This window comes from Electrona antarctica (assembly GCF_951216825.1).
Source record: "Electrona antarctica genome assembly, chromosome: 10".
Classification (NCBI taxonomy): domain Eukaryota; kingdom Metazoa; phylum Chordata; class Actinopteri; order Myctophiformes; family Myctophidae; genus Electrona; species Electrona antarctica.
The window spans coordinates 1,633,369-1,661,167 of record NC_136791.1 but is presented as its reverse complement, the minus strand read 5'-3'; the positions used below and the strand labels follow the sequence as shown (position 1 = coordinate 1,661,167).

General features: G+C 43.0%; 1 protein-coding gene across 1 annotated transcript in view; it reads left to right on the top strand.

Annotated features, from left to right (window-relative positions):
* LOC306931393 (proteasome activator complex subunit 4B-like) overlaps positions 1 to 18,937 on the top strand; it is a 71,037-nt gene extending 52,100 nt beyond the window's left edge. The window contains exons 28-40 of the mRNA XM_079512775.1: positions 447 to 572; positions 928 to 1,080; positions 2,057 to 2,161; positions 2,270 to 2,361; positions 3,325 to 3,456; positions 4,357 to 4,568; positions 5,035 to 5,120; positions 6,330 to 6,458; positions 8,343 to 8,498; positions 14,877 to 15,039; positions 15,537 to 15,670; positions 17,003 to 17,172; positions 18,715 to 18,937. Coding sequence (XP_079368901.1) covers positions 447 to 572; positions 928 to 1,080; positions 2,057 to 2,161; positions 2,270 to 2,361; positions 3,325 to 3,456; positions 4,357 to 4,568; positions 5,035 to 5,120; positions 6,330 to 6,458; positions 8,343 to 8,498; positions 14,877 to 15,039; positions 15,537 to 15,670; positions 17,003 to 17,137 — 1,623 coding nt within the window. The 3' untranslated portion in view covers positions 17,138 to 17,172; positions 18,715 to 18,937. The remainder of the gene's footprint in view (positions 1 to 446; positions 573 to 927; positions 1,081 to 2,056; positions 2,162 to 2,269; positions 2,362 to 3,324; positions 3,457 to 4,356; positions 4,569 to 5,034; positions 5,121 to 6,329; positions 6,459 to 8,342; positions 8,499 to 14,876; positions 15,040 to 15,536; positions 15,671 to 17,002; positions 17,173 to 18,714) is intronic.
* The last annotated feature ends 8,862 nt before the right edge of the window (positions 18,938 to 27,799 follow it).

Genomic DNA, 27,799 nt, shown 5'->3' with positions numbered 1-27,799 from the left:
CATGATCACACAATGATACAACTACACATGATCACACAATGATACAACTACACATGATCACACAATGATAAAACTACACATGATCACAATGTCACTGAAAAATAACATGGCATCGGGGTCAGTGGTGGAAAGTAACTAAGTACTTTTACTTAACCCACGTAGCACTTGCCCTAACCTCGACGATCTTACAGGCATATGCAAAGGCTCAACTTATGTAACTTAGATAGCATTTTATGTAGACATAGCACTCAATAGTGTATACTCATAGTTTCATTATATAGAATATATAATGTATCTTAGCGTACGTATGATTCTTGATGACAATTCTTTATCATGTATTTGATGGCATTACCACGTTTTGTTCTTGCTTACTGTAAATCGCTCTGGATTCAGAGCATCTGCTAAATGCCTAAAATTGTGAATATATATATATCCATCCCTAACAGCGAGAACAGATCATCTACGACCACTTCTCAGACCCCGTGTTCGTCAACCAGCTCATCGAGTTCCTCTCTCTGGAGGATCGCAAGGGCAAGGACAAGTTCAGCCCCCGCAGATTCTGTCTGTTCAAGGTGAGAACACAACGCCAGAAGAAGAAGGGGTTGGTCAGAACAGCCTGGGAACGTTAGAAAGGAGTAAACGAGACTTGACCCATTTTGGGGCTGGAACCCTAATGCTAATGGTGTTAGCATTATGTTATGCTTTAGCTATTGAAAAATAGCAGATCTACAAGCTCATAGCGCGCCACCGAGTGGCGCGCCACCGAGTGGCGCGCTACGAGCGGTGCGCTACGAGCTTGTAGGTCTGCTATTTTTGAAAAATCGAAGAACGTCTGACATAGAAACATAGCTTTTTCAGAAAAACTGTCAGGATGTAGAAGACATTTTTAGAATCTGATCTCAGGTTAAAATGGGTTAATTGTTGCAGGGACTGTTTCGGAACTTTCATGATGCCTTCCTGCCTCTGCTGCGGCCACATATGGAGCGTCTGGTGGCCGACTCCCACGAGAGCAAGCAGCGCTGCGTTGCGGAGATCATCTCTGGCCTCATCAGGGGCTGCAAACACTGGAGTTACACCAAGGTATTGTTCTCTTCCACACTGAGGTGACCAGATTGATACACCAAGGTATTGTCCAACCCGTCCTCTTCCACACTGAGGGGACCAGATTGCCCTGCTAGCGCCGCCTGGGAAAAAGTCCCTCAAATTGCCCTCAATGAAGAATTTAGTTGTCAATGTCAATCATATTATAAAAGCACATTTGTGACCAGATTTGACTGAAAGACTGCCATCGCGCAAATTCCGAGGAGAAAGGAGAAAACTTTTATTTTTTTATTTTTTTAAATGAGTTAATAGCACAGGCAGACTCTTCACATACTAAAGCATGTCTGAAATAAGTGTCAGAGCAAATGCTTAAACATGTAGCTAGGTGTAATGTTAGAGTCCACAGAAGTGAACCTTTCAAGCACTGTTTTCTGCAAGACATTACTCTATAAGCCATATCTCCAAAACTGGTGGGTCAAACTGAACAACCAATATGTCAATTTGAAGCTATGATTCCCTGCTTTCATGACATGAAAAAACGAAAATTAAAAAAAATTCAATGGCAGTCCCTTAGTCAAATTTAGTCACATTCGTTTGATTTGTATATTTACATAGCTCACACCAGTGCATTTTCAAGCGTCTTCAAGCAAAAATAAATGACTACTGAATCTTCTTTTCATGTTATCACCTTTACACAAAATGAATGGCTAAAATGCATCCTTAGATTCTCCCCTTTTCATTGAGCACTTTTAACCTATTTTGGGGCGGGAACCCCTTTTGGTGTCAGCATTATGTTATGCTTTAGCTATTGAAAAATAGCAGATCTACAAGCTCATAGCGCGCCACCGAGTGGCGCGCTACGAGCTTGTAGGTCTGCTATTTTTGAAAAATCAAAGAACCACTGACATAGAAACATAGCCTTTTCAGAAAACTGTCAGGATGTAGAAGACATTTTTAGAATCTGATCTCAGGTCAAAATGTGTTAATTTGACCCGCCGCTGTGCTTCCATCCCAGGTGGAGAGTCTCTGGGCTCTGTTGTGTCCTCTGATCCGAACCGCCTTGTCCAACATCACCATAGAAACCTACGCAGATTGGGGTACTTGCATCGCCACAGCCTGCGTAAGCCTTCATCTTGTTTGTTACAAATATTACCTGTAACTTTATGGATCTGTCGTATCATGAAGAATGTTACTAAAGTATTGCATTCCTAATATTGATCTTGTACAGGAGAGTAGAGACCCACGCAAGCTGCACTGGCTGTTCGAGATGCTAATGGAGTCACCGGTCACCGGGGAAGGGGGTTCCTTTGTGGATGCTTGGTGAGCAGAAGCGGTTTCAACCTTTTTTTTCCTTTTTTTCACCAGCTGCTTCGTAGAAGTGCACTGTTTACCTGGGAAACTTGTGACCGGTAGACGGACACCGCTAGTCTTTCTGCTGAGTGTTGCCAAGTCTGCATATTTCCAGCCTAACGTGGATTCATTCACAGTTGCTTGCCTGGTTTGGTTTTTGGAGGCTGCTTAGCTTATTTCTGTCACGACAGTTGCCACCACTGGCAACAACCCATAACATCCCATCGTCTGCACGGCATGGCTAGTCGAGCAGTTCCGATTGGCTGCCTCGTCTCCAGCCATGTTGCCTCAGAATTCTTTAGGGTCACTAATTTGAGCATAACAGCGGAGCGCAGCTAAAAAGTGGCATAACGTCAGCAGCAGACCCACAGATAATAATAATAATGCAGCTGGTAATTAATTGATTTAATTAATTTTGGCTATTTTTTAATGGCGTGACTCTGCAGGAGTCTAGCAGTCTAGAACTCCAGAAGTCTGTGTGCTTTGTGCTTCTGTGTGAGTCTGAGATAATATTGCAAACCACTGGACCAATCGGCATGTTTTTTTTTAGCACACTAAACAATAGGCGTCATATGTACAGTACCTACACAAAAAAAGAAGGAAAAAGAAAAGAAAAACATGCATTATACATTTTAACCCATTTTGGGGCGGGAACCCCTTTTGGTGTTAGCATTATGTTGTGCTTTAGCTATTGAAAAATAGCAGACCTACAAGCGACCTACAAGCTCATAGCGCGCCACCGAGTGGCGCGCTATGAGCTTGTAGGTCTGCTATTTTTGAAAAATCGAAGAACGACTGACATAGAAACATAGCTTTTTCAGAAAACTGTCAGGATGTAGAAGACATTTTTAGAATCTGATCTCAGGTCAAAATGGGTTAACTAATAAGTCGAGTTTTGCTTTGCTGACTGCTTCCTTGTCATTTCTTCCGCAGTCGTCTCTACGTGCTTCAGGGCGGCCTGGCGCAGCAGGAGTGGCGCGTTCCGGAGCTCCTCCATCGCCTCCTACAGTATCTGGAGCCCAAGCTCACACAGGTGTACAAGAACGTGCGAGAACGCATCGGCAGGTAATGTGACCCCCCTGATGGTATTGTATTTTTATTATTATGCACACATATTTATGTACTCATATATTATGTACATATATTGTATCCAGGGGTTCCCACGACGACCATGAAATTCCTGGAAATATTTTGAAATGAGAAAACAAAATATATATCCAGTCCTGGAAAAAGGTTTCTAATTTATCAAGGGTCCTGGAAAAATAGTTTGCGGCTATTGATTTTGTTCATAAAATAACTTTTTTCCAAAACATGTCTCTATTTATTTTGCCAAACGGGAATGATTGCAGGAATTGATCGCAGCCTGATGTGTACCAGTACGTGACAAAAATCACAGATCTACAAACAAACAACATTTGGCACAAAATGTGGAATAGATCTGAATGATAGCATTCTATATTCTATGCTTTATTGTCGCTACACTGCCTGTCTTTGGGCATTGTTGCACATAGGACTAAGAGACTCATTGTTGCACTGAATGATTGTTATATATGCCTGGAAATTGGGTTCAATATTCTGGAAAGGTTTTGGAAATTGGTAACAAATGTGTGGGAACCCTGTGTATTGCTCCCCATATTCTTTCTGACGTCTCTGTCTCTCTCTCTCTCTGTCCTAAATGGTAAATGGTGCATTTATATAGTGCCTTTATACAAGGCGCTTTACATAGATTGTGCATTACATTCACCCATTCACACACACATTCACACACTGATGGCGGTAGAAATCATGCAAGGCACCAACCAGCACATCAGGAGCAATTAGGGGTTCAGTGTCTTGCTCAAGGACACTTGCTTCGACACCAACTCTGGGGGAGCCCGGGTTCGAACTGGCAGCCTTGCGGTTGCGATCCAGCCACTCTACCCCTGAGCCACCGCCACCCCAAAACTGTCCTAAACTCTCTTGCAGCGTGCTCACATACATCTTCATGATCGACGTCAACCTGCCGTGCATTCAGCCCACCACCTCTCCGCGCATCGCGGAGTTCACCCTGCGGATCGTGTCGCAGCTCAAGCCTCTGATGGAGGGCGACGAGGAGATCCAGAACCACGTGATGGAAGAGAACGAAGGGGCGGGCGAGCAGGACGAGAGGACCCAGGCCATCAAGCTGCTCAAAACAGGTGCGATTATCGCAAAGTAGTTGCAGAGCTGAGCAGAATATTAACCCATTTTGGGGCGGGAACCCCTTTTGGTGTTAGCATTATGTTATGCTTTAGCTATTGAAAAATAGCAGATCTACAAGTTCATAGCGTGCCACCGAGTGGCGCGCTACGAGCTTGTAGGTCTGCTATTGTTGAACGACTGACATAGAAACATAGCTTTTTCAGAAAACTGTCGGGATGTAGAAGACATTTTTAGAATCTGATCTCAGGTCAAAATGGGATAAGGAATTCACGGGCTAGAAACGAAACCGTCACAACCCCATGGTTGAATTACGGTCAAAGCAGAAGAATGCACCACATGAATGAATGGTCTCCCGGCCACGTTGTGTGTCTTTTTGGTTTGGCTCTTATTGTTCTGAAGTATCCTGAAGCCGTAAACGCTGGGCTGTTTTAGCTCATTGATTTATTGTATTTGTTTTTAAAGTGCTCAAGTGGCAGATCGCCAGCGCTGGGCGTTCCTTCTCCACGGCCCTCACAGAACAGCTCCAGTTGCTGCCGTTGCTCTTCAAGGTCAGTTCTATCTTCTGTCTGTGTGTGCTTCTGTTACCTAAGTCAGGGGTTCTCAACCTGTGGGTCGCGACCCCTCGGGGGGGGGGTCGCCAAATTATTTTGGGGGGTCCCCAAATCATTAAAAAAAAAAAAAACATATATATTTTTTTTGCAACTGAATGGCTGGAAAGTGGAAATGAAGAGTTTACATATAGTACACATAGTACATGCATACACCTTCCCTAATGATTATATCTGGTTTCAGTATTTATTTATGGTGTATTGTCTCTATTATTAAGGTTATTGCAGCAGTCCATTTATATTGGGGGTCGGGAGGGGGCGGGGTGGGGGTCCCGAGACGTTGCCAAAGCATTTCCGGGGGTCCCCGGCCAAAAACGTTGAGAACCCCTGACCTAAGTCAGTGGTTCCCAAGCCTTTTCGTGTCAAGGACCCCCAAATCAACATTTATTAGGCCACGGACCCCCATTTGAAAACATATGCCAGTGACCCCAATAAGGGAGGATTTTTACGGCTCTAGCAGTGATTCCGAAACATATTAATTTCAAGGACCCCCAGTTTCACACGCATTATGCCACGGACCCCCGATTGAATTAGCCTGATTATCAGACTGTAGCTTTCTTGAAGCTTCAGTCTGACATTTTCTCCTGTCTGAGCGATTTCAAGGGGGAGGGGATTAGAATTTCCCTCAACCAGTAGCCATTGGTGTTGTTTTCCCCTCCTTCCTCTGTGTGTTGCGCTGCGTGATGACGCTGAAAACGGGACTCGGCGCTGATTGGTTGTTCGTTAGACCCACCCCCACCACCGATTCTCATTGGATAATACATTTTTGTACCGAAGAAATTATAGGTTCACAGACAGTGCAACACCAGACCAAGAGACGCAGTCCACTCAGAGAGTGGGCGGGGTCTTTGGGCTGGATCCAGGCTACAATTTAATGGCATTTCTATCTCTGGTACTCCAATTTATATTGTAAAACCACTGTTAATTTTACTCTGAGAGTGTACAAATGGACCCGCTAGGGTCCCTGGAACAACATATTTTGAGAGTGGGTTCCAGAGCCAATTGAATTTAATTCTGGGGCTCCTTGCCCTGAACTAGTTTGAGAATCACTGACATAGAAAAAGGTTTCTCAGATAACTGTCATGATTTAGAGGACATTTAGTCTAATGGACGTCGGGCCTGATTGGGTTAATCTGCCTTGCGGGACAGATCGCGCCGGTGGAGAATGACGACAGTTATGACGAGCTGAAGAGGGACGCTAAGACCTGCCTGTCTCTGATGTCACAAGGCCTCCTCTACCCCCAGCAGATTCCAATGGTCCTCAGCACTTTGCAGGAGGTGAGTCATCAGTCACTCTGCCCTTCATGTCTAGCACTTGAAAGACCAGTTAGGAGTAGGTGAACTTCTTATATGCTATATACAAGTAAGACGCGCAAACGTGGCAAGTGAACGCAGTTCGTAAATTGCAATAACAACAATTAGAATAAATTACATACTTTTATTCAAATTTTTAAGTTATTTTTTTAGTGTGTGTATGTGTGTGTGTTTATTATTATTTATTTTTTTAAGTTAAGTTTGTGTGTGTGTGTGTGTGTGTGTGTGTGTGTCTGTGTCTGTGTGTCTGTGTGTGTGTGTGACAGACAGAGGTTCTGCTAGGTCTCATAGTTGGTGCTCACTGCGTTCGCAATAAATAATGCCATTGAATCTACATCAAAGTGAAAGTTGAACTGCATGTGGATAATATATGTATATTATATTTATTTACTTATCTTTTATGACGTAATTTAATTATCAGACAAAACAAACATGGGCAAAACAAACAAATAAACTCTGTCCATGTCAATGGCGTTTTCAATGTTTGTTTAAGGAAAATCAAACATTAAACCTGTATATAGGAGCAGCTAGCACCCCTCAATAAGTAGCCTTGGGAACCAACAGCTCCCCAAGGCATGTGTGTGTTCAGGAACCTGTATATAGGAGGGGCTCGCGCCCCTCAACAAGTAGCCTTGGGAACCAACAGCTCCCCAAGGCATGTGTGTGTTCAGGAACCGGTCCCTTCTTTCCATAGCTAGCGTGAGGCAGCTTGATGTATATGAACCTACATGACAATAATAATAATAATATTAAAACTTTATGTAGTGCTTTTCGAAAACAGTGTTTACAAAGTGCTTTTCAGTGCCAAGATAAATAATATCCATAGGGAAAACAAACGACAATCAATTAAAATTAATCTATGCAAACAATACCAAATATAAAACCAAAGCACATACATAGACATACACATTATACATATATATTGAAAGTAACACCATTGAGATGCAAGGTAAAGGTACTAGAATGATTCAATCTAAGGAAAGGCGTTGGTTAATATACAAAGAGTGATTTAAAAGATGACACTGATTTAGCTAGCCTTAAAGCCACACTGGGCAGGTCATTCCTGAGCCTGGGCGCCCCATGGTGGCAAGGCGAGTCATGACATGTCACGTCACGAGCAGGAAGGCATTGTGGGGGCACGGTGGCACAGTTGGTAGTGCTGTCGCCTCACAGCTAGAAGGTCCTGGGTTCGATTCCCGCTCGGGACGCTGTGGGCGCTGGCGGCGTGTCCTCTCCTCCGCGTCATCAGTGCCCATACCCGAGGCGGGGTTGGCGAAAGGGCCTTTCTGTGTGGAGTTTGCATGTTCTCCCCATGTCCCCCAAAAAACATGCAGTAATCCTGGTCTCTAAACTGCCTCCCCCTGGCCAGCCTGATGGAGGGGAAAGGAACTGTTTGGAATAACGTGTTCCTTCCACACGCTACGTCCAACCAGGGAAACTCCCCCCTGTCAGGTGTAAAGGAGCGACTTGGACACTCAGGCATGAAGGAAGCATGAGTTCAAGTCCGTTGCTCTCCCCATGTGCCCCATATATGGGGACTAGGTTGGCGGAGGGTGTGTAGAGCCCAGGATCACATTAGATAATTGACACAGGGGTGAAAAATGGGTTACAAAATCGTGGGATAAAAAAATAAAAAAAGGAAGGCATTGTGCACCAAATACCATTTTATAGTCTTTGTTGTTTTGACTCTGCCTTTGATTGATCCCAGTCTCAGGGTGAACTCTAACCACAAGGCCAATGAGCTGGTTTTGTTTATCCTGTTGCCGACCGTTTTAGAAATGAGCTGGTGTTACAAAAGGTCTGTGTGTTGCTGACGCTGGGTGGGGTCTGTGGGGGTCTGTGTTGCAGATTGCTGGCAGCAGCTCCTGGCACGCTCGCTACACGGTGCTGACGTACCTCCAGATCATGGTGTTTTACAACCTGTTCACCTTCATGAGTGACCAGGCGGCCGTGGATGGCGTGCGGGCACTGGTCATACAGCTGCTGGAGGATGAGCAGCTGGAGGTACACACACACACACACGCACACACACACGGGTAGATATTATAATATTCCAAAGCTTAAACCATAGTGGACGTTTTGAGCCTCTTGGCTGATGAAGAGCCTAGAGGCAGAGAGGCATGTCCACTATGGTGTAAGGAACTAGAGATGTCCCGATACTGTATCGGTATCGGGAAAAGTATCGGATCGGCCCTTATTTGTCATATCGGGTCATATCGGTATCGGTGAATATGTCAGTCTAACCACCGATCCGACACAGGGTTAAGGGGTTGACACTATGGCAGGTAAATAAAATGTTGGGACATGTGGAGTTTGCTTTGGAGTTGCCCCAAACTGCAAGTGCACATTTGAGTGAGGAGTCTGCTATAAACACAATGATATATAGCTATAAACACAACATGAGATCACTACACTGGTATCTGTATTCGGTATCGGTATCGGCTAACACAGAAATCGAGGTATCGGGATCGGATCGGAAGCGAAAAAAAGTGTATCGGGACATCCCTATAAGGAACCTTAACACAATCCATGCAAGTAAACTACAATAGAAACGCAGACCAGGTGCCAGCGTTTCTATTGTAAAAAAAAAAAGAAGTAAAAAAGACGCAAAATTACATCCTGGCACAGGGGCTTATAGGCTTAATTAAAGCGTAACCTGACGTTCCTTGGCGTGGATTGGGTTAATACATATTTCTAAAGCTTTGGAGCCTTACTCGGTGTGCGGACCGTACTTTTTGTTCTATTGTTACTACCTCGGCACGCCACCTGGCTTTGTTCTATTGTTACTACCTCGGCACGCCACCTGGCTTTGTTCTATTGTTACTACCTCGGCACGCCACCTGGCTTTGTTCTATTGTTACTACCTCGGCACGCCACCTGGCTTTGTTCTATTGTTACTACCTCGGCACGCCACCTGGCTTTGTTCTATTGTTACTACCTCGGCACGCCACCTGGCTTTGGTGAGGTGACCACCGCTACGGTGGTGATCTGACCACGTTGAGCGGTGGTGAGTCAAAACAGAGAGAAGGGCTGGAGCGGTGGCGGTGGTTTGCTCTTCACCGCGGCTCGTGACGTCATGTTGTAGTTCGGTGGTCACCTCACCACCGAAAATCCAGACTATGTATGAGCCTTAAGTGAGTGGATGTGTGAAATGAAATGAAATGAAATGATTACTATATTTACCCAGGGTATCTGGGCTAAGCTCAAGAACTTGTTTCCAGCCAGGCCCTGCTCATAGAACATTTCATCGTAGTGGTTCAATGCCTTGTTCAAGGGCACTTCAGCGGTGGTAATTTTAACGTGTCGGACCGCTGATTCGAACTGGCGACCTTCCGGTATCAAGACCGCTCCGCAATCCGTTCGGCCACTGCTGCCTTCCGTTCGGCCACCGCTGCCTGTGCTACTGTATATTGTACTTTTCTAGATATTATGATATGGCATGAATTTATATTAAAATATAAAATGCAAAGCATTTGCGCTAAGCTTTGTGGCCAATCTGGAACAGTTGTTTGTCAGTAGATGACGTCGACAGCTGGTGAACAAACTTATCGGCAACTTCTGTCAGTTTTTATAATCACCTAAGCATTGGCTAGTTTAGTTTAGTGCATGCTGGTCTACACTAGCTGCACTTCTCACTGTCTTTCAGCTCCACTGTAATGATTCAGCACTCTCTCTCCGCTCCTTCTGGCTCTCCTCTCTCTCCCCCTCTGGCCCTCTCGCTGTTGCTAAGGAAACCACAGGCTGCAGTGATCTGTTGCTATGGAGATAACGTGTATATCTATTCTACGTCCGAGCATAGACATGGTAACGCCCCGCCTGCCTCTGATTGGCCTACCGACACTGAGCATAGACATGGTAACGCCCCGCCTGCCTCTGATTGGCCTACCGACACTGAGCATAGACATGGTAACGCCCTGCCTGCCTCTGATTGGCCTACCGACACTGAGCATAGACATGGTAACGCCCTGCCTGCCTCTGATTGGCCTACCGACACTGCCTGTCCTCCGAGATGCAAGGCTAGTCCGAGGTGGGAAATAATATAGTAATAATAAGTACAAGAGAATGGCAACACGCGACAGTAATTTGTAACTTTAATTTTTGTAGAAGAGGCAAACGTGCCGTTTGCTTTGATTGAATAATTGATTGAACACGTAGGCCTATGTACTATGATTTGATTTGGCTGTGTTCTAACTTAAAGTGTTAGTGTTGATTATCGTGTATTAATCTAAACTAACACTAAACTAATACTATTATACTAATAAAGATCAAGGGAAAGGAGACTTTTTTTTTTACAGTACAATAATGTTTAAAGTTTACACAAACAGGCCAACGGCATAAACAATATTAGTTTACCTCTTCTACAAAAATAAAAGTTTCTGTCGCGCGTGCCAAGCTGTCAACTGGACTTGTATTATGTATTTATTTCCCACCACGGAGTAACCTCGCGCAGCAGACTACCCCCCCCCCCCCCCCCCCCCCGCGCTATGAGCTTGTAGATCTGTTATTTTTCAATAGCTAAATTACAACATAATGCTTTAAACACCAAAAGCGGTTCCCGCCCAAAATGGGTTAAATTACTTTAAGAACGCTATCTGATGATGAAACGGGATTAGGATTAATGATCTTGTGTAATAATGTGGCCGTATGTGACCACAGGTGACCACAGGTGACCACAGGTGACCACAGGTGACCACAGGTGCATAATCTACAGATAACCCCTGTTACTGATTCACTCTCTTATACCGTATGAGCAAAAACCCTGTTACTGATTCACTCTCTTATACCGTATGAGCAAAAACCCTGTTACTGATTCACTCTCTAAGACCGTATGAGCAAAAACCCTGTTACTGATTCACTCTCTAAGACCATATGAGCAGAACCCTGTTACTGATTCACTCTCTAAGACCATATGAGCAGAACCCTATTACTGATTCACTCTCTAAGACCATATGAGCAGAACACTGTTACTGATTCACTCTCTTATACCGTATGAGCAGAACCCTGTTACTGATTCACTCTCTTAGACCATATGAGCAGAACCCTGTTACTGATTCACTCTCTAAGACCATATGAGCAGAACCCTGTTACTGATTCACTCTCTAAGACCATATGAGCAGAACCCTGTTACTGATTCACTCTCTTAGACCATATGAGCAGAACCCTGTTACTGATTCACTCTCTTATACCGTATGAGCAGAACCCTGTTACTGATTCACTCTCTTAGACCATATGAGCAGAACCCTGTTACTGATTCACTCTCTAAGACCATATGAGCAGAACCCTGTTACTGATTCACTCTCTTAGACCATATGAGCAGAACCCTGTTACTGATTCACTCTCTAAGACCATATGAGCAGAACCCTGTTACTGATTCACTCTCTAAGACCATATGAGCAGAACCCTGTTACTGATTCACTCTCTTAGACCATATGAGCAGAACCCTGTTACTGATTCACTCTCTAAGACCATATGAGCAGAACCCTGTTACTGATTCACTCTCTTAGACCATATGAGCAGAACCCTGTTACTGATTCACTCTCTAAGACCATATGAGCAGAACCCTGTTACTGATTCACTCTCTAAGACCATATGAGCAGAACCCTGTTACTGATTCACTCTCTAAGACCATATGAGCAGAACCCTGTTACTGATTCACTCTCTAAGACCATATGAGCAGAACCCTGTTACTGATTCACTCTCTTAGACCGTATGAGCAGAACCCTGTTACTGATTCACTCTCTAAGACCCGTATGAGCAGAACCCTGTTACTGATTCACTCTCTAAGACCATATGAGCAGAACCCTGTTACTGATTCACTCTCTAAGACCATATGAGCAGAACCCTGTTACTGATTCACTCTCTAAGACCATATGAGCAGAACCCTGTTACTGATTCACTCTCTTAGACCGTATGAGCAGAACCCTGTTACTGATTCACTCTCTAAGACCATATGAGCAGAACCCTGTTACTGATTCACTCTCTTAGACCATATGAGCAGAACCCTGTTACTGATTCACTCTCTAAGACCATATGAGCAGAACCCTGTTACTGATTCACTCTCTTAGACCGTATGAGCAGAACCCTGTTACTGATTCACAATCTAAGACCGTATGAGCAGAACCCTGTTACTGATTCACAATCTAAGACCGTATGAGCAGAACCGTCTCCAGTTCTGTTCAGTTGGTTGATCATGGGCCTGTGAGCCTGGACGCGTTTCTCTGAACCCGAGAATAAGAAAGAACTTTGCAAATCACTCCCTACCTTGAAGTGAGCCCACCTTAACCCATTCTGGACTGAGGTCGATAAAAGAGCGGTCAGTGGTGCTCAACCTTTTTCATGTCAAGGACCCACAGAATTATCTCTATTGGGCCGCGGACCCCCATCTCAAAATATGTAGTTCCAGGGACCCCCCCAGAAGCAAATATTTTAGTTAAAAATGTTTGCTCTGAAATATATATTCAATGATTTGCGCCACATTTTAACGACTTTTCAAAAATAGCAGACCTACAAGCTCGTAGCGCGCCACTCGGTGGCGCGCTATGAGCTTGTAGATCTGCTATTTATGAAAAGTCGTTATGCTAAAGCACAACATAATGCTAACACCAAAATGGGTTCCCGCCCAACATGGGTTAAAAGTCTGATGACATGCCTGCCCAGGAGCTGCCATATCAATGGGAACTTGATTTATCTGCTGGTCTACTGTCGTTTATCACCGTTATTTAAAATCACAACACATAAATGCACTTCAGCATCTCTGTAGTTTCAATCAAATTGGACACTTTCGCTCTCAAACCGTGCACATGTGCGTTAGGTTTACATTTTAGGGTACGAGTATGGAGTGTGGAGTCAGCAGTGATTTGGGTATTGGAATTTGGCTACTTTCTGAAGAAGTGGGAGGTACCCACTTGATATGCTTTTGGTGGGAAAAACTTCTAATCAATTCAATTCAATTCAATAGCCTTTATTGTCTCCGAGGAGAAATTTGTCTTGGGCACCAAGAGACAGCGTTATACATACATACATACATACATACATACATACATACATACATACATACATACACAGTTCATAGTACAGAAAATACAGTTCATAGTACAATAAATAATTATCCTACCCACACTGCAAATATATCAAGGTTCAAGTATTGCAGTATTGCACTCTCCCAGTAGTTAGTTATCTGTTATTGAGTGCTTTGATTGACAGTGGAACATGGAGAACATGGAGGCTGCGTGCCTATGGTTTTATCTTGAAGAGAACATGGAGGCTGCGTGCCTATGGTTTTATCTTGAAGAGAACATGGAGGCTGCGTGCCTATGGTTTTATCTTGAAGAGAACATGGAGGCTGCGTGCCTATGGTTTTATCTTGAAGAGAACATGGAGGCTGCATGCCTATGGTTTTATCTTGAAGAGAACATGGGGGCTGCGTGCCTATGGTTTTATCTTGTGAAGAGAACATGGGGGCTGCGTGCCTATGGTTTTATCTTGTGAAGAGAACATGGGGGCTGCGTGCCTATGGTTTTATCTTGAAGAGAACATGGAGGCTGCGTGCCTATGGTTTTATCTTGAAGAGAACATGGAGGCTGCGTGCCTATGGTTTTATCTTGAAGAGAACATGGGGGCTGCGTGCCTATGGTTTTATCTTGAAGAGAACATGGGGGCTGCGTGCCTATGGTTTTATCTCTTGAAGAGAACATGGGGGCTGCGTGCCTATGGTTTTATCTTGAAGAGAACATGGGGGCTGCGTGCCTATGGTTTTATCTTGAAGAGAACATGGAGGCTGCGTGCCTATGGTTTTATCTCTTGAAGAGAACATGGAGGCTGCGTGCCTATGGTTTTATCTTGAAGAGAACATGGAGGCTGCGTGCCTATGGTTTTATCTCTTGAAGAGAACATGGAGGCTGCGTGCCTATGGTTTTATCTTGAAGAGAACATGGAGGCTGCGTGCCTATGGTTTTATCTTGAAGAGAACATGGAGGCTGCGTGCCTATGGTTTTATCTCTTGAAGAGAACATGGAGGCTGCATGCCTATGGTTTTATCTCTTGAAGAGAACATGGAGGCTGCGTGCCTATGGTTTTATTTTGAAGAGAACATGGAGGCTGCGTGCCTATGGTTTTATCTTGAAGAGAACATGGAGGCTGCATGCCTATGGTTTTATCTCTTGAAGAGAACATGGGGGCTGCGTGCCTATGGTTTTATCTCTTGAAGAGAACATGGGGGCTGCGTGCCTATGGTTTTATCTTGTGAAGAGAACATGGGGGCTGCGTGCCTATGGTTTTATCTTGAAGAGAACATGGAGGCTGCGTGCCTATGGTTTTATCTTGTGAAGAGAACATGGGGGCTGCGTGCCTATGGTTTTCCTAATCGTCCTCTTCTCTTGCTAGGTACGAGAAATGGCTGCCACCACTCTGAGTGGCTTCCTGCAGTGTAACTTCCTGTCCATGGCCGACCCCATGCAGGCCCACTTCGAGGCTCTCTGCAAGACCCGTCTGCCCAAGAAGAGGAAGAGGGAACTGGGCTCTGTGGTGGACACTATCCCCTCTGCTGGTATGGATGGATGGAAGATTTTACACCTTTTTTTTATCCCACAATTTTGTAACCCATTTTTCACCCCTGTGTCAATTATCTAATGTGATCCTGGGCTCTACACACCCTCCGCCAACCTAGTCCCCATATATGGGGCACATGGGGAGAGCAACGGACTTGAACTTGCTTCCTTCATGCCTGAGTGTCCAAGTCGCTCCTTTACACCTGACAGGGGGGAGTTTCCCTGGTTGGATGTAGCGCGTGGAAGGAACACGTTATTCCAACCAGTTCCTTTCCCCTCCATCAGGCGCCCCGGCTGGCCAGGGGGAGGCAGTTTAGAGACCAGGATTACTGCATGTTTTTTGTGAGGGTACCTACCCTAGGGGACACGGGGAGAAGATGCAAACTCCGGAATATTTTACACTCTTGTAATATGTATTACTATAGATGTTTTCCCAACAGGACACTGGCTGCCCTTTTCCTATTTAAAATGTTGTCCCCTCGTTGTTTCTGCATAGATTTGGTTCGCCGCCATGCAGGAGTGCTGGGGTTAAGTGCTTGTATTCTCTCAAGCCCGTATGACGTTCCCACCTGGATGCCTCAGCTGCTCATGGACCTGAGCGCCCACCTCAACGACACACAACCCATCGAGGTGCGTCACTCCACACCGCTGTTAAATCGGGGCGGCTGTGGCTCAGGAGGTAGAGCAGGTCGTCCAATGATCCCTGGGTCGGCGGTTCGAATCCCGGCTCCTCCTCCTGTCCACATGTCGAAGTGTCCTTGGGCAAGACACTGAACCCTACATTGCCTCCAATGAGTCGGTCGGTGTGAGCTCGCCACCATTGGTGTGTGAATGTGGGAAGTGAGGACGCTGGCGTCGACTGTTCGCCGCTTCACCTCCCAATGTATGAATGAATGAACCATTGTAAAGCGCTTTGAGCACTTGGAAAAGCACTATAAAATGCAATTCATTAATTCATTAAATCGCGACCGTCATAGTCTTTTGAATAAAACAAAAATATTTGTACGATTTTTCTCCACTAAATAATAAATATACAGTTGATTTTGTTGTCCATTTTTATTTTGGCGGTCCTTGAGAGTTATTCTTAGTGTTACACAACAGTCATCTTATTATCTCCGCCCAACACATGTCCAAACTGTTGCTGGAATCTGTGGAAACGTACATTGGTTCCACTTTGTCAGCTTGACCAGACAGTTTCCTGGTTGGTTGACCAATGACCAGACAGTTTCCTGGTTGGTTTCCGACCAGGGGGGGAGCTACCCTGTGTCTCAAATAACACACAGTCCGGGGGCGACTGTGGCTCAAGAGGTAGAGCAGGTCGTCCAATGATCCATGGGTCGGCGGTTCGAATCCCGGCTCCTCCGGTCTACATGTCGAAGTGTCCTTGGGCAAGACACTGAACCCCAAATTGCTCCCGATGTGCTGGTTGGTACCTTGCATGGCTTCCGCCGCAATCGGTGTATGAATGTGTGTGTGAATGGGTGAATGTAATGCACAATCTATGTAAAGCACCTTGGATAAAGGCGCTATATAAATGCACCATTTACAGTCCTCTCTGTGTACTTCATGGTCATGGTCTCATAATAACATCATTTTGTCTGACTACCAGATCACACAATTGACACAATTGACAGGTCTATGTATAATAGTTCCCACAATAGAGGGTATGCGCATGCTTAAAGTGAATGGCACATCAAGTGGCAAAGCAACAGGCAAAGTGAGTTTAACGTTGTTTAATGTTGTTTAATGCAATCAGAAAGGACTTTTCTGTGTGGATGTATGGGCTGTCAAGGCCAGAAAGTAGTTTTCTGCCACTCAGTAGGTGTTCTTGCATAACTTCCTGGTTTGATGATGATGTCACGCGCATACCCTCTATAGGCACTTGTTGACTTTGAATGTATTTTTATGCTTTAGTTTAATTTGTTCTCTTGACATTCTCTCCACCCATCGATTTTCTTTCAGATGACCGTGAAGAAAACGCTGTCTAATTTCCGCCGGACTCACCATGACAACTGGCAGGAGCACAAGCAGCAGTTTACGGACGACCAGCTGCTGGTCCTGACGGACCTGCTGGTCTCACCCTGCTACTATGCATAGACCACCTGGTACAGCAGTCCCGTTCCACCACCCTGGTATTCCTAAAGTCCACTCCACGTTTTCTACAGTTAACCCATTTAGAGCTGAGGACGATTCTACAAATGTGACTAAATTTGACTGAGGGACTGCCATTGGATTTTTTTGAATTTTCGTTTTTTCACGTCATATGAAAGCAGGGAATCATAGCTTCAAACTGACATATTGGTTGTTCAGTTTGACCCACCAGTTTTGGAGATATGGCTTATAGAGTAATGTCTTGCAGAAAAATGCGAGTTGAGAAAACCGGCTTGAAAGGTTCACTGCTGTGGTCTCTAACATTATACCTAGCTACATGTTTGGGCATTTATTTCATATTTACATGTCGATTTCAGCTCTGACACTTATTTCAGACATGCTCTAGTATGTGAAGAGTCTGCCTGTGCTATTAACTCATTTTGAAAAAAATAAAAATAAAAAAAAATTCTCCTCTGGTGAAAAGCGGTAATTTGCGCGATGGCAGTCTCAGTCAAATCTGGTCACAAATGTCTTCTAAATCCTGACAGTTTTCTGAAAAACCTGTTTCTATATCAGTGGTGCTCAAACATTTTCATGTCAAGGACCCCCACATATATATGTAATTGGCCCGCCGACCCCCATCTGAAAATATGTTGTTTCAAGGACCCCCCCAGAAGCAAAGATTTGAGATGAAACGCTGAATAAATATTCAAAGATTTGCATCACATTTTCACGATTTTTCAAAAATAGCAGACCTACAAGTCACCTACAAGTGAAAAATAGCAGATCTACAAGCTATGAGCTTGTAGATCTGCTATTTTTCAATGGCTAAAGCATAACATAATGCTAACACCAAAAGGGGTTCCCGCCCAGAATGGGTTAACTTCTCTTGGAGGCATGATTTGTGACTCTATACAGAAACGGAGCTTCTCTCTATACCAACTTTAATATCCATAAATCCAGCATATTTATATGGGGGATAAAACCCCCCATTATAAATGGATAAAACCCCCCATTATAAATGGATAAAACCCCCCATTATAAATGGATAAAACCCCCCATTATAAATGGATAAAACCCCCCATTATAAATGGATAAAACCCCCCATTATAAATGGATAAAACCCCCCATTATAAATGGTACATGGGCTTCCAGACCCTTTTCAGATTTTTTTAAATTGTATTTTTAACTTCTGTGGGAACAGTATTTGTTTGTACATATACTTTTAACCACATCAGGTCATTCATACTTTGTAACTCCCTTCCAACGTGTGATTGTTTGTTAATCCATTTTGGGCGGGAACCCCTTTTGGTGTTAGCATTACGTTATGCTTTAGCTATTGAAAAATAGCCGATCTACAAGCTCATAGCGCGCCACCGAGTGGCGCGCTACGAGCTTGTAGATCTGCTATTTTTGAAAAATCCAAGAACCACTAACATAGCCTTTTCAGAAAACTGTCAGGATGTAGAAGACATTTATAGAATCTGATCTCAGGTCAGAATGTTTAATGTCGTCCATGTTGAATCTGATATAGAATCTGATCTCAGGTCAGAATGTTTAATGTTCCCTGTTGTCCTTTTCAGGGTTCCTGTCGCTGCTGCTAGAGGGATATATTCTCATATCCTTGAGCCACTTTTTATTTTTTTGTTAGATTTTAGCTTGTATTGGTCTGGGAGGACCTCAGACTGTGCACACACACACACACACACACACACACACACACACACACACACACACACACACACACACACCAGCCTGCATGAGAGAAGAGGCTCCAGAATACGCCACAGGCAAAGAGTGCTACAACCCCCCCCCCCCCCCCCCCCCCCCCCCCCCCCCCCCCCCGAGGATGATAAGCATGTCAAAGTAATGAATGAGTTTTTGTGTATTTAATGTATTTAGCCCTCATTTACTTTTCTACTATACTTAATATTTAAGGTTAAGACAAAATAGCAGGGACGTTTCGCCTGCAGTTTGGAACATTACTGTACAGTGTTTTGTTTTGTTTTTGGGTTGGTTGGTTGGTTTGCTTAGCGGGTTTTCAGTGGTGCACGAGAGTGCGTGCGTGCGTGCATGCACGCTTGTGCGCGTGTGTGTGTGTGTGTGTTGGGATGATTTTTTCAGACGAATGCCTGCAGGTGCTACACATGCGCCTCTCAGGAGTATATCCTGAGTGTGAGCTCTGAGCCAACACGCTGTCCAAGAAGTGAAGGACAGACAAGATGACGATGTCTTTACCATCGTGTTTTAGAGACACAGAAGATGACTATTGCATAATAGTCTTTCCAGCTTAGACTTAGGCGCGATTCATACTCCTATTTTAAAGCCGAATAAAAGTCGGTTCGGCTCTGTAGAGCCTACAATGTGACGTCATTTGAGGTTCGGGGGGGGGGGGGGGGGGGGCGGGGGGTGGGTACCGTCCTAAAGTCGGCTCTTCGGTGCTACTGAAAATTTCTGACGAGCCGAAATCATTTCGGCACTACAGCCCTGAAACAGCGGTAAAATAGGAGTATGAATCAGCCCTTAACCTGGAACACACATGGATGTGTGATTGTTTGATCTATGATATGCATCGTATATGTGTATATAACATGTATGACAAACACACCTCATGCATATTTATTTATTTAATTCTTTTTTGAAGTGGTCTAAGTTGTCGTAGTGCGGTGCAGATGGAGCTGATATTCATCCAGCGTTTAGGCGGTCAGTGCTATGCCGTATGACACGTTGGCTGTGTTGTTGGGAGCACAAGGTTGATCACAATGGCATGAATGTTTCAATGCGAGGAAACACCTTTAAACTGCCTGTCAATTATTGTGACTTTGTCTCTTGGCTCCTTCAATATCATTTACATTTTTTCTAAGAAACCACTGAGATAAATTTATTTTTGGTTGCTTTTTCACAATGACTTGAAATTTAGTGTAATTCAACCATTTAGTACCTCACTTATGTATAGAGTAGTGCCAAAACTTAAGTGATTTTTATTCTTTTTTTCTTTCTTTTTTTTAGATGTACTGTTTGCTTATTTAATGAGAACAATAAATTCTTTTTAACAAAAGCTGTATGTTTTGTTTGAATTTCAGTTTTGAATGAGTACAGTTACAGAAAATGCTAATAATCTCCAAGGAATATATCCAAATCTGTTAAACGACTATACTAATTAGTCTGGGGGGCGTGACGGAGGAACCGGCCACAGAAAGGACCAAGGTCATGAGTTTGAGTCCAAGACAAAGTTATATTCTCCATTGTCTCATTAGTACTTCTACCCCTTTCATTTTCTGCAAGTAGCCTGTTACGTTCCACTGTGTTTCTTTCGTGGGTTTTGTGTTCGGTCGATCTCTCCTCCTCCCCTCTGTAACTACAGGTCTGTACACCGTAGTACAGATGATTGTGGACAGCCACCAATCATCTGTACACCGTAGTACAGATGATTGTGGACAGCCACCAATCCAATCACCCCATCAATTGTGGTCGAACCCGTTCGTCAGCCTCTGATTCACTAACTCAAGACAGTTCGGCCAAAGCAGTAATGGTGTTATCAATGTTATCAACTGACTTGGATAAGGAATCCAAGCTTAAGTCCACGCTGAGTTTCTTCTACAGAATGAAGTCCTGCTTTTCTAATGCTTCTCGCAAAAAGCTGGTTACAGGCCTCTTCCTGTCGCAGCTTGATTATGGCGATACTGTCTACCGCTTTGCTAGTTCCTCAACTCTGACTTGACCCCCTGTTTCATGCTGCATTGAGGTTCATAACCAACTCCCCCTATAGGACTCATCACGGTACTCTGTACGCCCTAGTGGGTTGGTATTCCTTAACGTCTATAGGACTCATCACGGTACTCTGTACGCCCTAGTGGGTTGGTATTCCTTAACGTCTATAGGACTCATCACGGTACTCTGTACGCCCTAGTGGGTTGGTATTCCTTAACGTCTCGCAGGTTGCTACATTGGTATATTCTCATTTATAAAGCCATTCTAGGTAATCTCCCACGTTACATTGGTTCTAAATTTGAACTTGTCCAAAACTCTCTCAACCTCAGATCAAATGCTTGGTTACGCTATGTCGTGCCCCCAACTAAATCTGAGGCTGGAAAAAAAAGCATTGCTTATTTCGGACCCTGGTCTTGGAATGACCTACAGACCAGACTCAAACTGGCTGCTGTGATTCCCCTAGTGAGCTTTAAAAGGATTGCCATGGGCAGTTGGGCACACTTCCCATACACTGCTCCTGCTTTGATGTATAGCAAATGTTCTCTTGCTTCAATTTCCATTGCTTAGTTTTAATTTATTAGTCCTTATTGGTCGCGTTACTAAACGTTCCTGTTCTCCCTTTGAGCTTCTTCAGTAGTGGGTTCTGTATTTATGAGCATTGTAGGTTTGTCCTGTTTTTTGTTGTATTTATTGTTACAGGCAGAGCTGTGTCACTTATGTTGCCTCTTCTCTTGGCCAGTTCACACTTGTAAAAGTGTGGTTTTTACTGGTTAAATAAAGGTTAAATAAAATAAAAGCCAGAGAAGAGACACTGGGTCTGAAAATAAATACAAATGTCATCAAATCTTGATCCCAGTCTACTAGAAGGACTGGAAGTGAGGGAATCACTCAATGCCTTTTTTCAACAGCAGAGGGCAGTGTGTCGTGGCAGGAGAGAAGTGTGTACTGTAGTAAGTATAGTCATCATACAAGAGAAATATATCTGAAGATGTTTTGCATAACTATTTGAAAAACACATTGCATCATTTTTATACTTTGTAGGCTAAGCAAGAACTTCCCAGTTAAACATACCAATATATTACAAGTATTTTGTTGTAAGAATGTTGATATTTTGGGCAACTGAACATGACCTTTGGGGGAATGGTATACCGGTATGAACTGTACCTGAACCCAAATGACCACACTACAGGTATAAATGACCACACTACAGGTATAAATGACCTCACTACAGGTATAAATGACCACACTACAGGTACACTACAGGTATAAATGACCTCACTACAGGTATAAATGACCACACTACAGGTACACTACAGGTATAAATGACCACACTACAGGTACACTACAGGTATAAATGACCACACTACAGGTATAAATGACCACACTACAGGTACACTACAGGTATAAATGACCTCACTACAGGTATAAATGACCACACTACAGGTATAAATGACCACACTACAGGTATAAATGACCACACTACAGGTACACTACAGGTATAAATGACCACACTACAGGTACACTACAGGTATAAATGACCACACTACAGGTATAAATGACCACACTACAGGTATAAATGACCACACTACAGGTACACTACAGGTATAAATGACCACACTACAGGTACACTACAGGTATAAATGACCACACTACAGGTATAAATGACCACACTACAGGTATAAATGACCACACTACAGGTATAAATGACTACACTACAGGTATAAATGACCACACTACAGGTATAAATGACCACACTACAGGTACACTACAGGTATAAATGACCACACTACAGGTATAAATGACCACACTACAGGTACACTACAGGTATAAATGACCACACTACAGGTATAAATGACCACACTACAGGTACACTACAGGTATAAATGACCTCACTACAGGTATAAATGACCACACTACAGGTATAAATGACCTCACTACAGGTATAAATGACCACACTACAGGTATAAATGACCACACTACAGGTACACTACAGGTATAAATGACCACACTACAGGTATAAATGACCTCACTACAGGTATAAATGACCACACTACAGGTATAAATGACCACACTACAGGTATAAATGACCACACTACAGGTATAAATGACCTCACTACAGGTATAAATGACCACACTACAGGTATAAATGACCTCACTACAGGTATAAATGACCACACTACAGGTATAAATGACCACACTACAGGTACACTACAGGTATAAATGACCACACTACAGGTACACTACAGGTATAAATGACCACACTACAGGTATAAATGACCACACTACAGGTATAAATGACCACACTACAGGTACACTACAGGTATAAATGACCACACTACAGGTATAAATGACCTCACTACAGGTATAAATGACCACACTACAGGTATAAATGACCACACTACAGGTATAAATGACCTCACTACAGGTATAAATGACCACACTACAGGTATAAATGACCTCACTACAGGTATAAATGACCACACTACAGGTATAAATGACCACACTACAGGTATAAATGACCTCACTACAGGTATAAATGACCACACTACAGGTATAAATGACCACACTACAGGTATAAATGACCACACTACAGGTATAAATGACCACACTACAGGTATAAATGACCACACTACAGGTACACTACAGGTATAAATGACCACACTACAGGTATAAATGACCTCACTACAGGTATAAATGACCACACTACAGGTATAAATGACCACACTACAGGTACACTACAGGTATAAATGACCACACTACAGGTATAAATGACCACACTACAGGTACACTACAGGTATAAATGACCACACTACAGGTATAAATGACCACACTACAGGTACACTACAGGTATAAATGACCACACTACAGATACACTACAGGTATAAATGACCACACTACAGGTATAAATGACCACACTACAGGTATAAATGACCTCACTACAGGTATAAATGACCACACTACAGGTATAAATGACCACACTACAGGTATAAATGACCACACTACAGGTACACTACAGGTATAAATGACCACACTACAGGTATAAATGACCACACTACAGGTATAAATGACCACACTACAGGTACACTACAGGTATAAATGACCACACTACAGGTATAAATGACCTCACTACAGGTACACTACAGGTATAAATGACCACACTACAGGTATAAATGACCACACTACAGGTATAAATGACCACACTACAGGTATAAATGACCTCACTACAGGTATAAATGACCACACTACAGGTATAAATGACCACACTACAGGTACACTACAGGTATAAATGACCACACTACAGGTATAAATGACCTCACTACAGGTACACTACAGGTATAAATGACCACACTACAGGTACACTACAGGTATAAATGACCACACTACAGGTATAAATGACCACACTACAGGTACACTACAGGTATAAATGACCACACTACAGGTATAAATGACCACACTACAGGTATAAATGACCACACTACAGGTACACTACAGGTATAAATGACCACACTACAGGTATAAATGACCTCACTACAGGTATAAATGACCACACTACAGGTACACTACAGGTATAAATGACCACACTACAGGTATAAATGACCACACTACAGGTATAAATGACCACACTACAGGTACACTACAGGTATAAATGACCACACTACAGGTATAAATGACCACACTACAGGTACACTACAGGTATAAATGACCACACTACAGGTATAAATGACCACACTACAGGTACACTACAGGTATAAATGACCACACTACAGGTATAAATGACCACTACAGGTATAAATGACCACACTACAGGTATAAATGACCACACTACAGGTACACTACAGGTATAAATGACCACACTACAGGTATAAATGACCACTACAGGTATAAATGACCACACTACAGGTATAAATGACCACACTACAGGTATAAATGACCACTACAGGTATAAATGACCACACTACAGGTATAAATGACCACACTACAGGTATAAATGACCACACTACAGGTACACTACAGGTATAAATGACCACACTACAGGTACACTACAGGTATAAATGACCACACTACAGGTATAAATGACCACACTACAGGTACACTACAGGTATAAATGACCACACTACAGGTATAAATGACCACACTACAGGTATAAATGACCACACTACAGGTACACTACAGGTATAAATGACCACACTACAGGTATAAATGACCACACTACAGGTACACTACAGGTATAAATGACCACACTACAGGTATAAATGACCACACTACAGGTATAAATGACCACACTACAGGTACACTACAGGTATAAATGACCACACTACAGGTATAAATGACCACACTACAGGTACACTACAGGTATAAATGACCACACTACAGGTATAAATGACCACACTACAGGTACACTACAGGTATAAATGACCACACTACAGGTATAAATGACCACTACAGGTATAAATGACCACACTACAGGTATAAATGACCACACTACAGGTACACTACAGGTATAAATGACCACACTACAGGTATAAATGACCACTACAGGTATAAATGACCACACTACAGGTATAAATGACCACACTACAGGTATAAATGACCACTACAGGTATAAATGACCACACTACAGGTATAAATGACCACACTACAGGTATAAATGACCACACTACAGGTACACTACAGGTATAAATGACCACACTACAGGTACACTACAGGTATAAATGACCACACTACAGGTATAAATGACCACACTACAGGTACACTACAGGTATAAATGACCACACTACAGGTATAAATGACCACACTACAGGTATAAATGACCACACTACAGGTACACTACAGGTATAAATGACCACACTACAGGTATAAATGACCACACTACAGGTACACTACAGGTATAAATGACCACACTACAGGTATAAATGACTACACTACAGGTATAAATGACCACACTACAGGTATAAATGACCACACTACAGGTACACTACAGGTATAAATGACCACACTACAGGTATAAATGACCACACTACAGGTATAAATGACCACACTACAGGTACACTACAGGTATAAATGACCACACTACAGGTACACTACAGGTATAAATGACCACACTACAGGTATAAATGACCTCACTACAGGTATAAATGACCACACTACAGGTACACTACAGGTATAAATGACCACACTACAGGTATAAATGACCACACTACAGGTATAAATGACCACACTACAGGTACACTACAGGTATAAATGACCACACTACAGGTATAAATGACCACACTACAGGTACACTACAGGTATAAATGACCACACTACAGGTATAAATGACCACACTACAGGTACACTACAGGTATAAATGACCACACTACAGGTATAAATGACCACTACAGGTATAAATGACCACACTACAGGTATAAATGACCACACTACAGGTACACTACAGGTATAAATGACCACACTACAGGTATAAATGACCACTACAGGTATAAATGACCACACTACAGGTATAAATGACCACACTACAGGTATAAATGACCACTACAGGTATAAATGACCACACTACAGGTATAAATGACCACACTACAGGTATAAATGACCACACTACAGGTACACTACAGGTATAAATGACCACACTACAGGTACACTACAGGTATAAATGACCACACTACAGGTATAAATGACCACACTACAGGTACACTACAGGTATAAATGACCACACTACAGGTATAAATGACCACACTACAGGTATAAATGACCACACTACAGGTACACTACAGGTATAAATGACCACACTACAGGTATAAATGACCACACTACAGGTACACTACAGGTATAAATGACCACACTACAGGTATAAATGACCACACTACAGGTATAAATGACCACACTACAGGTACACTACAGGTATAAATGACCACACTACAGGTATAAATGACCACACTACAGGTACACTACAGGTATAAATGACCACACTACAGGTATAAATGACCACACTACAGGTACACTACAGGTATAAATGACCACACTACAGGTATAAATGACCACTACAGGTATAAATGACCACACTACAGGTATAAATGACCACACTACAGGTACACTACAGGTATAAATGACCACACTACAGGTATAAATGACCACTACAGGTATAAATGACCACACTACAGGTATAAATGACCACACTACAGGTATAAATGACCACTACAGGTATAAATGACCACACTACAGGTATAAATGACCACACTACAGGTATAAATGACCACACTACAGGTACACTACAGGTATAAATGACCACACTACAGGTACACTACAGGTATAAATGACCACACTACAGGTATAAATGACCACACTACAGGTACACTACAGGTATAAATGACCACACTACAGGTATAAATGACCTCACTACAGGTATAAATGACCACACTACAGGTATAAATGACCACACTACAGGTATAAATGACCACACTACAGGTACACTACAGGTATAAATGACCACACTACAGGTATAAATGACCACACTACAGGTACACTACAGGTATAAATGACCACACTACAGGTATAAATGACCACACTACAGGTATAAATGACCACACTACAGGTACACTACAGGTATAAATGACCACACTACAGGTATAAATGACCACACTACAGGTACACTACAGGTATAAATGACCACACTACAGGTATAAATGACCACACTACAGGTACACTACAGGTATAAATGACCACACTACAGGTATAAATGACCACTACAGGTATAAATGACCACACTACAGGTATAAATGACCACACTACAGGTACACTACAGGTATAAATGACCACACTACAGGTATAAATGACCACTACAGGTATAAATGACCACACTACAGGTATAAATGACCACACTACAGGTATAAATGACCACTACAGGTATAAATGACCACACTACAGGTATAAATGACCACACTACAGGTATAAATGACCACACTA